This window comes from Gadus macrocephalus, chromosome 9 (assembly GCF_031168955.1).
Source record: "Gadus macrocephalus chromosome 9, ASM3116895v1".
NCBI lineage: Eukaryota > Metazoa > Chordata > Actinopteri > Gadiformes > Gadidae > Gadus > Gadus macrocephalus.
Genome location: NC_082390.1, coordinates 6,808,836 through 6,822,146, shown reverse-complemented (window position 1 = coordinate 6,822,146; position 13,311 = coordinate 6,808,836). Strand labels below are relative to the sequence as shown.

General features: G+C 49.5%; 1 protein-coding gene across 1 annotated transcript in view; it reads right to left on the bottom strand.

Moving 5' to 3' along the window:
* The window catches only part of LOC132464217 (pleckstrin homology domain-containing family A member 5-like), a 68,029-nt gene that overhangs the window by 18,194 nt on the left and 36,524 nt on the right, over positions 1-13,311 (bottom strand). Inside the window, 8 exon segments of the mRNA XM_060060491.1 lie at positions 542-1,031; positions 2,595-3,230; positions 4,926-5,041; positions 6,389-6,489; positions 7,606-7,678; positions 8,805-8,909; positions 9,156-9,276; positions 12,830-12,868. Coding sequence (XP_059916474.1) covers positions 542-1,031; positions 2,595-3,230; positions 4,926-5,041; positions 6,389-6,489; positions 7,606-7,678; positions 8,805-8,909; positions 9,156-9,276; positions 12,830-12,868 — 1,681 coding nt within the window.

The window sequence follows — 13,311 nt, the reverse complement described above, 5'->3', positions numbered from 1 at the left end:
CCTCTCTCTAACGACGCCCCTTAGACCAGTGAACCCCCTCTCACAACCTCTCTAACGACCCCCTCAGACCAGTGAACCCTCTCTCTAACGACTCCCTCAGACCAGTGAACCCTCTCTCTCACGCCCCCCTCAGACCAGTGAACCCTCTCTCTAACGACCCCCTCAGACCAGTGAACCCTCTCTAACGACGCCCCTTAGACCAGTGAACCCTCTCTCTAACGACCCCCTCAGACCAGTGAACCCTCTCTCTAACGACCCCCTCAGACCAGTGAACCCTCTCTCTAACGACGCCCCTTAGACCAGTGAACCCCCTCTCACAACCTCCTCAGACCAGTGAACCCTCTCTCTAACGACCCCCTCAGACCAGTGAACCCTCTCTCTAACGACCCCCTCAGACCAGTGAACCCCCTCTCACGACCTCCTCAGACCAGTGAACCCTCTCTCTAACGACCCCCTCAGACCAGTGAACCCTCTCTCTAACGACGCCCCTTAGACCAGTGAACCCTCTCTCTAACGACGCCCCTTAGACCAGTGAACTCACGTTGTTGGGGTGCTGCCGGAGCCGGCGGTCCATGCTCATGTCCCCGCCGCGGTACACGGGGGAGGACACCTCGGAGCGGGCGCCGCCCATGTTGTAGGAGCGCAGCGGGGAGTAGCCGCCGTACATGGCCAGCGAGCCGTGGGACGGCGAGGGCGGGATGGCGTGGGCGGGCGGGGCGTGCTCCGACAGGTTGATCATGGTCTTGGGGCTGGGCATGTTGGCGTACATGGCCGAGGGCGGCCGGGCGTAGGCGTTCCTCTGCTGCCACTCAAACAGCTGCCACATGGTGTCGTCCCGCATGGAGCGCCGCTTGTCCCCGGGTCCGGGCCCCAGGGCCTGCTCGTACATGGAGGGGGACATGCTGCAGATGCTGTCCCGCTGACCCAGGCCGTTCCTGGGCATGGTGCGGTAGCCCTCGCCGGGCTGGGGCGTGCCTGCCGGGGCACGGTAGCTGGGCATGTTCCTGGGTAGGGTTTGGTAGGAGGTGATGCTGAGGACACAGACAGAGAGACACAGAGAGAGAGAGGGAGGGAGATTGAGGAGACACAATGCAAATGCAATGTCAGCTTGATCCATTGGTGGTCACTGTAGTTCGAGTTGATCCCCCTGTTTAACATGTGTTTTGATCATTTGGTGGATTTAGAATTACTTAGAGTACTTCCCACGGGAGTGGACCAGTAGGATTTATCTTGGGAGATGGCATTATTGCACTACTTTCCTCTTAGTGAAGCTTATTTTTCTGCTATGGTCCGAATCATAATAACTTCTGTGTTTTCGGACTTGGACCTACTTTGTGATTATCATAACACATGTTATATGATGATCGTATCGATGGCCTCGGGCCTACTTTATGATTGAAACGCTTGTTGTGATTTCCATAAACAAGGAAGAACCAATTGTCAAACACATTCATGAATCCTTGAAGTCGCCAGTAGACCAACAAAAAGCTGTTTTTCTACTCATTGCTCATACCTCTGTGCTATGGGCCACTTTACGCCCCTGCTCTTCTGTCCCTCGACCACAGATCGAAAACCCAGCTGCAGTGGCCATTAATAACAAAGAAACACTAAAGGAAGACTTCAGTGTCATACCTTTATATATATAAACATCACGCCTTATCGAACACCTAGCGCGGCTTCTTGTGTCTTTCTCCAAAATAAAAAAAAGTAAGTGTTTGCATTTCGGCTATATGGATTCAACGGCGACCGGGTTAACAAGAAACCAGGGAATTCTGCAGCTTCAACTGCCAACAAACTTGGCATCAGCGAGATAAGCTTCAGACCGCTCAAGGTCTTGAACGACAGACCGAGACAGTGAAAGAGAGCGGGAATGGACACCGAGGAGAAATAAAACGGCCAGACGGAGAGATCTCCCGTCCTGTAGTACAGCACAGCTTCCGCTCACGTTACAGTTCAGCTATTATTGGGGTCTGCCTTATGTCCCGCTATACATATTAATGACCTAAACATCATAATACTGCAATGCAGCAGCAGCAGCAGGGAGAATGTACAGCGCAATAAAAATAATATATGTCTGGGATACCCGCGTGGTAAAGCTGTCTCACTCGGCCCAGCCTCACAACATCAGTTAGAGAGACGCGCATCGCTCCTATTTGAACGCTGAGCATCAAACATCTCAATATAAAAGCCAAGAAAATTGCGGCAAGAGTCGGGTTCAAGAGTTTGCAAGATTATTATACCTTCTTAAAGGCAGGTTATAGAGGAACTCACAAGTAAGTGAGTCAGCATGTTCCTGAGGACGCCCACCCCCCACCATCAGTGCAGCCACCGAGAAAATGAGACGTCTAGCACTGGAGCCAATTGAGTCAGCGGCCACAGCCTTTAGCCATTAGTTATGACTTCTGCTTTTGCAGGTAGACATCTCCATGGAAACGCTGCGTGTGATAAAAAGGGGTTCCGAGATCTGATCCGCGACGGTATAACTGCATTTCCTAAACCCCATCGAGCACAGATTAAAATCAGGACATGAAAACGAACCTGAACAGTGCCGCACGTCTCAAACGTTACCGAGCCACCCGCCCGCCGCCACTGACCTGCGGGTGTCCTCGTCCTGGCCGCGGCCCCTCTGTGTGCGGACCCACTGCTCCAGCTGCAGCATGGAGCTGGTCCTGCTCAGGGAGCGCTCCGGCCCCTGCCCCTGCCCCTGCCCCTCGGGCCTGGGCGTGGGCGTGGGCACGGCCGAGCCGTCCCCGCCGGGGCTGTGGTTCCCGGGCCCCCCGCCGCCGTTCACCTGGGGCGTGGCGCCGCGGTACGGGCCGTCCGTCTCCGTGGGCGTGGGCGTGCACGGGTGCGTGACGATGCCGGCGGTGAGGGCGGCGGCCTGGGCCGGCTGCAGCTTGAGGCTGTTGATCTTGGTGAGCGGCCGCTGGTTCTCGCCGCCGTTGTTCTGGAAGCCGTAGCGCTCCGCCTCCCGCTGCCTCCGCTCCTGCTCCTCAGGCGTGGGGGTGGTGGCGCCGGTGGGGGTGGTGGGGCTGGGGGTGGGGCAGGGGCTGGGGATGTTCAGGGTGGGGGCGGGGATGGGGATGCTTATGGCGGGGTGCGCCCGGTCCGCCTCGCGGTTGCGCTCGTTGTTCTGGATCTCGGGGCGCGTCAGCGGCGGCCGCTGGGCGTCGGGGGTCAGGTGGTGGATGTCCTGCGGCCCGCACTGCTCCACCTTCAGCCTCTCCAGCCTGGAGGGGAGACAGAGAGACAGTGAGACGGAGTGAGGGACAGAGAGACGGAGAGAGATGGAAAGAGAGACAGTGACAGAGATGGAGAGAAGAGACCGAGACCGAGAGACAGAGAGAGAGAGAGAGAGAGAGAAAGAAAGAAAGAAAGAAAGAAAGAAAGAAAGAAAGAAAGAAAGAAAGAAAGAGAGAGATCTAAACAGAAACAGAAGGAGAGACGGTGAGAGAGCGAGAGAGAGAGAGAAGCAGAGTGAGTGAGGAGCACGTAGGCTGCATTACCCACCCACCGAGGAGAGAGAAAAGGATGATGAATAAGGCAGATACGGCTCATGCAATAGGCAGCTGTGTTGCTAATCAGCACGCGCACTCACGCACCTCACTGCATGCATGAAATGTATTTTACAGACACGGATGGATGGTGGGGCTCTGACAATGTGCAAGCTGGCCTTGGGAAGGACTTGTGGGCAGCTCTCTGACAAAGGGAAAAGTTGTGTTGATTGGGGGAAAGGGGTGGTGGTGGGGTGGTGGGGTGGCGTTTCTTACAGCTGGCTCGAGGTGGAAACCAGAGATCGCCAATAAAACACGATGGAGAGGTCTCTGAAACGTGGCACTGGGACCTTTCTCACCCCAGTCACGGCTCCCCTGCAGTGGACCTGTTCATGGGTCTGTGGGTCTAGAGCCGGATCTCTACTGGGAATAGACACCCTTAACTCCTTCGCCTTGGCTGAACTCAAGGTCAGGACTTCAAAGAGCAGGAACACCCATGAACACCCATACCCCCCCCCCCTCCCCTCCCATTGGCTATGTGACTCTGGAAGGGGTTGAGGAGAGACCAACACAGTAACAGCTCTTCCTTCCCAGTTTCCACTCCAGTGTTTTTTTAACAGCAGCAGCAGTAGCCATTAGTAATGTCTTCTCCAGCCATCTCTGGCTACTTCGTCCTCGTGAAAAAACATATAAAGCCCCCCCGAAGAAAAGCCTTTCTGCATTACCTCATGCTTATTCAATAGTCTTATTTAAAAATGGCCTATTACAACAAAAGGGAACGGTTCATAACAGTCAGGGTTAATATGTGTTTGTTCGCTCTGAACACTATGCATCAGCAATAGAGATACGATTGAATACTATTGGAAATGATAAAGCGAGCACAGCATGTACAGCTCGCGTTATCTCGCGGCTGTAGCAGAACTCTGAATGAACGGCCGTCCTCAGTTGACTCTCAGATTGCATTGTGCAATTAAAAAAAGGGCTAATCTGTTCGCCCATTTCAAACGGCAGCATAAAAAAAATAAGGCTCTTTCAAAAAGAGGTTTTGCTCCAATAAGGTGCGACTGTACTGTGCCACATCACTCTCACCATCTGGAGCTCACACGCTAAGGAGGTCACATCATCGTTGCATAAAGCAGTTATGCCCTTGTTTTACTGCGTGTGTGCAATAAGTGTTATGAATGCACATAAATGCAAGCTGGTAGCAGCGATGAGAGCAGCGCATGGCAAGCGTTGCCTGCTGGGTTCCGTTTCGCAGTGCATTATGGGTGGTCATTATGGGCGGTAATGCGTTCTGAGATTACGGCCAGCGATAGAGGTGATAGTACCTTGTACTTAAACCTTATCTCAAGATAAACAAGCCTATCTGGGCACCGATACATCAGTCTCACTTATCCGATGTCAACAGTAAGGTTTGTAGTGAACACAAACCTTTTGACGGGCTCGGAGTGGACGAGTGCCGCCTCGGTCATAGCCCTCATCCACGCCTCCATCTCTTTGGGCGTGTCTGTGCAGAAGTAGTACGTCCGCATGTTGGGGTGAGTCGCCTGTTGTCGACGTCGTCGTGGAACGGGGGTGTCAGGATGAGAAGGACAGATTCACAATGTTACCTGGAAGAGAGAGAGGACAGACGTGAGGCAATGTGTCGATTGAACCACGGCCCAAAATTTAATTAGGATTTTTTTAAAAGGGTCAAAAAGGCAATAAGCAAGATTAGACCGCAAGGTAATGTCGAGTAAATTGCATTTGAGACACTGAGGTGGGGAGAAAAAAATAAAATGCTTTCAATCAGTTGAGCGATGGGAGTGCAAAACCTCAGCAAGCTATGTTTCTATGCATGAGCCAAACCGATGCATACCAGCGCCTACTGCTTAATGAAATGCTCTGCAATATACTGCATGACTTACCATGTTACAACACAGCGTCTGGCGCACAAGCTGCTGGGTCCCCACCGTTGCCTCGTAGCGCACACACACCATCGTATTGTTACAGCGTGTATGAACAAGCCACAGACACACAAACACACACACAAAGATACACAATGTTCATAAAACACGCACAATATCGTGACTACCCAGGTCTGAAAACATTGCCGTCACTCTATTCCACTTCTGCCGAACACTAGAGTCAAGCTGAGGGAGTCAAGCCGAGGGAGTCCCATGATGCCGCTGGGGCAACTACAACTCAGGATTGGGGGTTTAGAATGCATGGTATGCTGCGAGTAAAAAAACAACAAGAGGAGAAATCCTATTCCTATTTGGATCCCGCTGAAGCGGGCGCATGGCCGTGCCCTGTACTCTCTCTAGCCCGTTCCCCCGTGTTAGCCTGCGTCTAGCCTGGCAGGCGGGCGGACCGTGTGGTTGGAGAGGCCTTGGGCAGACTTCTGGGCGTCTGTGTGTGGCTGAGCTTGGCAGGGCACCCGGCCGTGTCTCAGGGTTTATGAAAGGGTCCCACAGTGAAAAACTGAAGGCTGGTGAGATCTGACAATATGATAGGATGGGATGGGACAGCGGGGCTGCTAGCGAGCTTGGGTTTAGCGCAGGTCGGGGAAGGCTTATGCAGCGCCCTGCGTCACCTCGTGGTTTAATAACCGCTTGCGTTTGTGTGTACTTGCCGACGACGTGGATGCATCTTTCACAAATTTAACAAAAACACATTCTTCGATTCTATTCAATAACACAAGAGAAAAACAAATCGCTTCAAGGCCCAAGTTCACAAACGCGTCTTGACTTATTTACCGCAGTGACACAGCTGGAGGCAGCTTGACACAACTTAGAGCATTTGATAAAAAGCTAAACTGGGAAACAGAACCACGGCATTTTCAAGATTCCTTCAACTACCCAGGCGACAAGAGACAAAAATACAGTTTGATGGGAGTTGAAATATGGACTGACCTTGAAGGCGTATTTCCTGTTAATGTGGTCGTCCACAGAGAGCATGGAAACATGGAAACTGGGCAGGAGGATGCTGCCCAGTATCCCCTCTTCTTTCTCATCTGCATGTCGAGACAAAACAAAAAGGGAATCCGGTTGGAGCTGGAACCCATTTTCGTGTTGAACAATGTTAAACAATTTGTTGAACGACGTGATGAAAACCGAACCAAAACTGGAATGCAAACTGAAAAGGGACAGTTGCTGGTGGCAGAATTATAGGGCACAGTGCAATCAGTCGGACTAATGAACATTGGGTTTGTGTCATATGCACAACATCGTCTAGCTATCTAAATATATCACCACTCCATCTGCATAGCTCACCCAAAGGGAATACAAAACATGCCCTTGATGTGGCTGCCTTTGCCCCTCTTGACAATTTTCGTTTGTTTAGTCCCTATGCGTGTGCGTGCATCAGAGAGTTTGTTTGTGTCGGTTTATGGGAAAGTACCCCTGCTAAGACTGTAGGTGTGTGGGTGTTTGAGTGCACACTTCTTCTTCTTCCACATCACAGGTCAATAATAAATAATTAATAAGGAGACGCAATGTGAAAGTAAACAACTCCCTGACACACACACACACACACACACACACACATACACAGGCGGAGAGGAACACACATACACACACACACAGGCTGAGAGGAATAATGCAGAGTGTCTTGGCGAATAAAACTTTGGATGAGAGAGAGCGAGAGCGAGAGAGATTATGTCCCACAGCCCCCTAGAGTCCCGATGAAAAAGATTGAAAAGCGTGCAGGACTGAGCAGCCTTTCGTTCCCTCTCGGCCTAACCCAACGTTCAACTCTCCGTGCCTGTGCATACAAACATAGCTCAGGCTGATGGGGTAGCCCCTGTGGTACGTGATGGAGGCGTTTCTTTTCTGTGCGGGACCGGGGAGGGGGACACGTCTGGTTTGATCTCAGCGATACATTTCGGGAGAACCATTGGGAGCTTCATGATGAAAACCAAAACTAGCAACAATAAAATAGGGATCGAGTTCAGCGGACAGCTGCAGCGACGTGGCCCGCACTCATTAGACCAATAAATCCAGCAGCACGGAATAACACAAGCAGTCACTTCGGATGTTCATGGCTGTGTTCCTACTATTATGTGTAGAGAGCGCTACGAATTAAAAAGGGGGGGGGGGGGGGGGGGTGCTGCCCAGTCACCTGGACTCACCTCGGTAGTAAAACAGGCACAGGTCCGACAGCACAAACCACCTTTTCTTCCACAGCTTCATCCCAGTGCTGTCCTGCAGAGACCGAGAGAGGAACACAGGCTATTGATCCAACACATGCCACCAAAAAACACTGGAAACAGCTTAGTTGACAAATGAAAATAGAAATCGAGAAACAAGGCGCTGGACTTGGGCTGCAGTACTTCTTTAGCTGGACCCTACCCAGACGCTGCAGGAATGCAAAGAGATGGGATGATTTGATTTCCAGTATGATGTGCACCGAATAAAAAGGAGTGTTTTGGTTGGTTCATGGGTCTGTGATTACAACCAAAACAACCGTTTAAGCGTTAAAACAAAGGGGGATTCCATTGTTCGGGGAGTACATGCATATAAAAATACAGTCCTTCTCTAGAAGCACTCGATTCTGTTTCTAAGATGCATCGAGGGGATTAGAAAGTAGACTATGGCCAACGTGTAGTTCCCCGTTCCTGCTTACGAACGAGCAAGCGTTGAGCCACAGTTCCTTATTTCTCTTTCGCCTGCTTGTATGACAGTTCGGGCCTCTTGGAGAGAGAGAGAGAGGTTGTGGTGAGCGCACTCCGTCGATGGGTCAGCCCAAGTGCGGCGGCGGCTGCTGCTGCTTGTCCCAGTCGTGAACTTCAAAAGAACCGAGGTTTGAATGGCTCTGAATAGAAGTACACGTCGGAGGCTTTTTTGTTTCGAATGACAAGTCTTCCCTCCCTCCCCCGACCCTACTCATTGAGGCTCCCCAATAAGAAAGCCTGCGTGAGCTCTCTCCCCCAACACAGCTCAAGAAGGCCGTTGGTGGGAGCGCCAAGACTAAATGAGACTTCCACTTCAGGGGGAAAACGGGAGAACAACACCCCAGCTAATAGCGGCCCTAATAAAGCCAAGCCCTCGCCCTTGGTGTAAACCAACAAGGGAGCTGGGATGAAGGGCTGCTATTTAAAGCAACGTGCCCCTTAGGTGACCGGCTTAGAAGGAAAGCTTGACAAAGCATCCAGCGATTTGGTTTAAAGAAATTTGCCACAGCTTTAGTGCGGAATAGTTTTATGCAAGAATTGAATAGATGGATGCAGGGACATAGGTTTACACCAGGGATGAACATGAGCAGTTTGGTGCCTCTACAGCAGATGCTGATTTTGTACCCAAATCTCATGCTAGTTTCTTATTCACTTACCTGTTTATACAGCCAGTTGCTCCTGATAACCGGGGCACCTGGGTTCCTTCTGATAGAATTAGAACGCTTCCCAAAGTTATGAACTTTCTTCGAGGGTCTGGAAGGCTGGAAATGGGTATGCATTAAACATGTGAGGATGTGGTTATATTCACGGGCTACACCTTGGAGAATAACAAAATCGTGTTGAAGCATCTTGATTGATTTGTTATAAGTATGCATTTAAAAAAAACTAACATGAGTTCTACTGAAGTTAAATGGCCATTTAAAAAAAAGTCGCAAAACCATATGACCTGAGCAAGATCTCATACAGATTCCCTCCCCTGTCATGTAATTCATGTGTGTGCCACTCACTCTTCCCGCTGGGCTGTTCTGATGCGTGGCATAGTCAGAGGCGCCCGTGTAGTTGGAGGCCTCACTCATGTCGCTCAGGAATCGGTCCTTCTTCTCATTGGCTGGGGCTGTTTGGGCTGATCTGCACCAGGTGACACATAGAAACACTGTGAGCCTTCGAGAGCAGACCCCTTGGCCACAAACACAACCGCAGTTTGCTCAATGACCTCGATATGAGAGAAGTCAGAAAGTAGGTTGAGGAGGCCTGTTCGGGTCAGGCCCAATCCGTTACGAATTTGCTTCGTCTGCTCTCTGAATTCGGGAAACTTTGGTTCGAAATGGAATCTCAAGACATGGGCCTATGAACGAAGCCAATTACTCCAACCGTGTCAGTGTGGATTCATCTCCCAACAAATGTCAATGGTCTGCAGATACTGCCTGACACATTGAGCTTCGGCGGTAACTAGGCCAGGAGAGCCTTTTTAGAGGCTTCCCAACGAAAACAGACCCAGCAGCAATGAGGAAGACTTTTCGGAGAAGACCTGTAGTCAAATGTCAAATTTTATTTGTAAAACAATAAGCAGCCAATGGCATTTGGAAATGTGCTCCGTCGTTGAGACTACAGTGTTGTGGACGCGAGGGACCGAGACGAGAAAAACTGAAGTAGAACACATGTACTGCGGCAGGGAAAAAGGTGTCATCTCATGGATATATTGGGTTTGAGGTCACTGAAACCCAGCCCTCGCCTACTTCCCATTGGCCCAAACATTGAGTGCACTGAAAAACTCCTGTGACCAACCTGAACAAGCAAAACACAGTACGGAAAGCCTGAGACCTTGGCTTGCGTTATCATTTGCTTGCAAAATGATATCAAGTTTTTCAGTTTTTTAAATCGATCATTCAACATTACTATAACAGAGCCATAACAGAGTGCATGCTCTTTGGGTTCAGGAGGACAAACACAGGATAAGCAGACATAGTAGACAGTCATCAGAGCAAGCAACAGATAAAAAGGGTTCATTCCGGTGCAGGGACAGCCGACAGTGACTCGGAATACAAGTTTGATGCTACAAAACAACGATGGGACAGAACAATGGAAATAACAGACAGATTAATTAGTTTGTGTTGCGTAATTAAAGTTGGGCGTTGATTCAAAGTATCGCTATTAGTAAATTCAAAGTAAACCCTAAACCTTGATTTCTCCAGAGAAGAAGCATAAATCATAAAAAGGGTTGTGGGGTGCGTGGACAGTTGCATCCTCTTTTCTTGACATAATTTAAATATCAATCATTTATATTAGTAGCATATGGGACCACCAGGCCCTCCCTTCATCTCAACCTCAATGAGAGACAGTCGTATTTACCACTGACTGTCAGGTCAGACACTAAGTGATCCATAATCAATGTCGTGCCAACCCTCTCCTACGACATGAAGCGGTGTGGGCGGAAGAGATTGGCCAGCGTTGGTCGGAAAAAACATGGGACAATGCCCTTTTTAGCTGACGGCCCGTTTGTGGACACACATTTATACTGTGTGGGCTTTATTGCCAATTACTGCATGCCTGATAATCCCACTGCTGGCACTGGAATTAAAGGGGGAGAGAGTGTGCGTCAGCTCTTTCCAACACAAGCTGCAGTGGTGCAGGCAGATGGGCATTAAAGAGACTGCCGGAATAACACCAGGAATGACAAATTGGTTCCATATTACAGACCCTGCCTACTGCATGTCACGGATGTAGAAGACACACGTCATACAACTGGTTTAATGTGGCATCATGGAGTGGATACTCAAGATAGTATTAGCTTTTAAGAACAAGGTACACTAGTGAGTTAATAAAACAATATACTCATCGTGGGGTGCAGTTTGAGTCAGCATCTTTGAAAGTTATCTTGGTTATTGTTGCACCTGACCAGCAAATGCAACGATGGTTGCCATCAGGTCTGATCAGGTCTGATGGGCGGCACTAGCTCAGGAGGTAGAGCGTGTTGGCTGGTAACCGCAAGGTTGCTAGTTCGATCCCCGGCTCCTCCTAGCGTGTGTCGAGGTGTCCCTGAGCAAGGCACCTAACCCTAACTGCTCCCGACGAGCTGGCTGTCGCCTTGCATGGCTGACTCCGCTGTCGGTGTATGAATGTGTGTATGAATGGGTGATTGTGTGGCAATATTGTAAAGCGCTTTGGGTGGCCACTGGTTACAGATAAAGCGCTATATAAATGCAGACCATTTACCATTTGATTATGTGATAGAATAATATACCAACTTGTCCAAATACTGATGACCAGAACATGATTATACGACTATGGTATGTATCACGTTTCAATTAGTAAATTTAAACGTGTCAAATGAAACTGTTTTGTAAACAGTTGTTTTGTTTTAATCAAAGGGGTCCTCTTTAATCAAAGGAGTACCCTTTTAATCAAAGGGGTACTCTTTCACCAAGGAATCAAATTTCCAAAACCAATTATCCATTGTTACAGCTGTGATACGCATATAAATATACTTGATGAACTACACTACGGCTCACACTCCTAAAACTGATGTCATCCCCACGCTGGAGAGGATTCGCTCAATGCTGCCACACAAACTAACAAAGCCCTTGGATGGAATCCAAACACAAACCCCGGCTGGAATATACAGTGCCTCCCTCACCTCCACCACCACCAACACCACCCCAAACACCACCACTTCTGTCAGACTAATTGTGTATTTGTGTGTGGGTGTGGGTGTGAGCCGGTAAAAAGGAAGCAGGGGGGATTAAGCGCTCTGCGATGCCTGGCTCCACTGGGGGGGGGGGGGGGGGGGGGGGGGGGGGGCGCATGTGAGGGTTTGGGGGGCAATCCTGAACTGTCTGGCTGAGGGGGCACTTTAAATTGACCACGCAGCATTCTGTAACGAAACCAGGGTGCTTTAGAACACTTTTGTTCGAAAGGCGCACGTGACCTTCAAGCATTCAGAATAAAAAGAGGAGACAGAATACTAACAAAAGCCTCGAGGTAAGCTTCCAGGGGCGGGGACATACACGGGGGCTGAACAGCACTTGAGCCAGCGTTCGATGACGCTGGGCTCGGCGGCGCGGTAATCAAAGGGAAGGGAGTGTAGCACGCACTGGCCTGCTCTTCAGCCACATAGCGGTGGAGGCTAATTACATTTCCACACAGCCCTGCCACATATTGCATGCTAGACATGGTGACCCTGTATCGGGAAAGGGGCTGAAATGCTCAAAGTCTCCGACACTCTGAGGCTTAATGTAGCGTGACTACGTGAAGCAGTTAGCACCCCTTCGACTCCAAAGAGAGCAGAAGCAATACTTTAGGAAGCAACCGAGAAGGTGAACTTAGGTTGGTGAGCTGAGAATACATAGTAGTAAATGTGAATTCAGTTTTTGACACTATTCAACACCAAGCCCCACATGAAGTTTCAAGTACTAAAGGGGTTCTTGGCTTACCGGTGGTTCCTTAATGTTTTTGCTCTGTCAAGCACAACATTTGGTCCAGACTATATTAGACACCTTGCATGATGTTGGAATGCAAACACATAACAGGAGACTGAGTAAACCTCTATTTAAACACCTCCCAGCCTGTTGTTAGTGTGAAATGATACAGACCATACATACACAGACAGACAAAGATGTGTGACGGTTGTTTGAACTACAAAGTTAAATACACACGGCATTCATCATACTTGACTGTGCATTACCTTCCAAATACAGAGTGAACCAATTGTCCACAGTTCACGCTATAAGGCAAAAGAGAATTGGGAGAGAAATTTGAAATACAGTTTCTATGAATATGAGAGACAGTCATTGCATTCAATTGATCAGCAATAGGAGTTCACATTAAGATCGGATTTATTCTTGTACGGCCCACTGTATACTTGAGTCTACTCTGTCTCCATCCAGCACTTGGTAAAAGGACCCGATCGCTTCGACTTGAAACAGACCACTTCAACATGATAATTAATACTTTACCAACCGCCTACTCCTAGAGCATGGACCACACATTCGTCTGTCCCAGATTACTAATTATCACGTCAATTATCCTCCAACCTCAGGCAGAGTAGGTCATTAAAAACATGTCAAGCGGAACACGTTCAAAACCTGGGCTTACTAGATGCTATAATTTGACATGTGAATTATGCTAGCATTCACTGTACAATATTAAAGGCCCCTTGGAATCAGC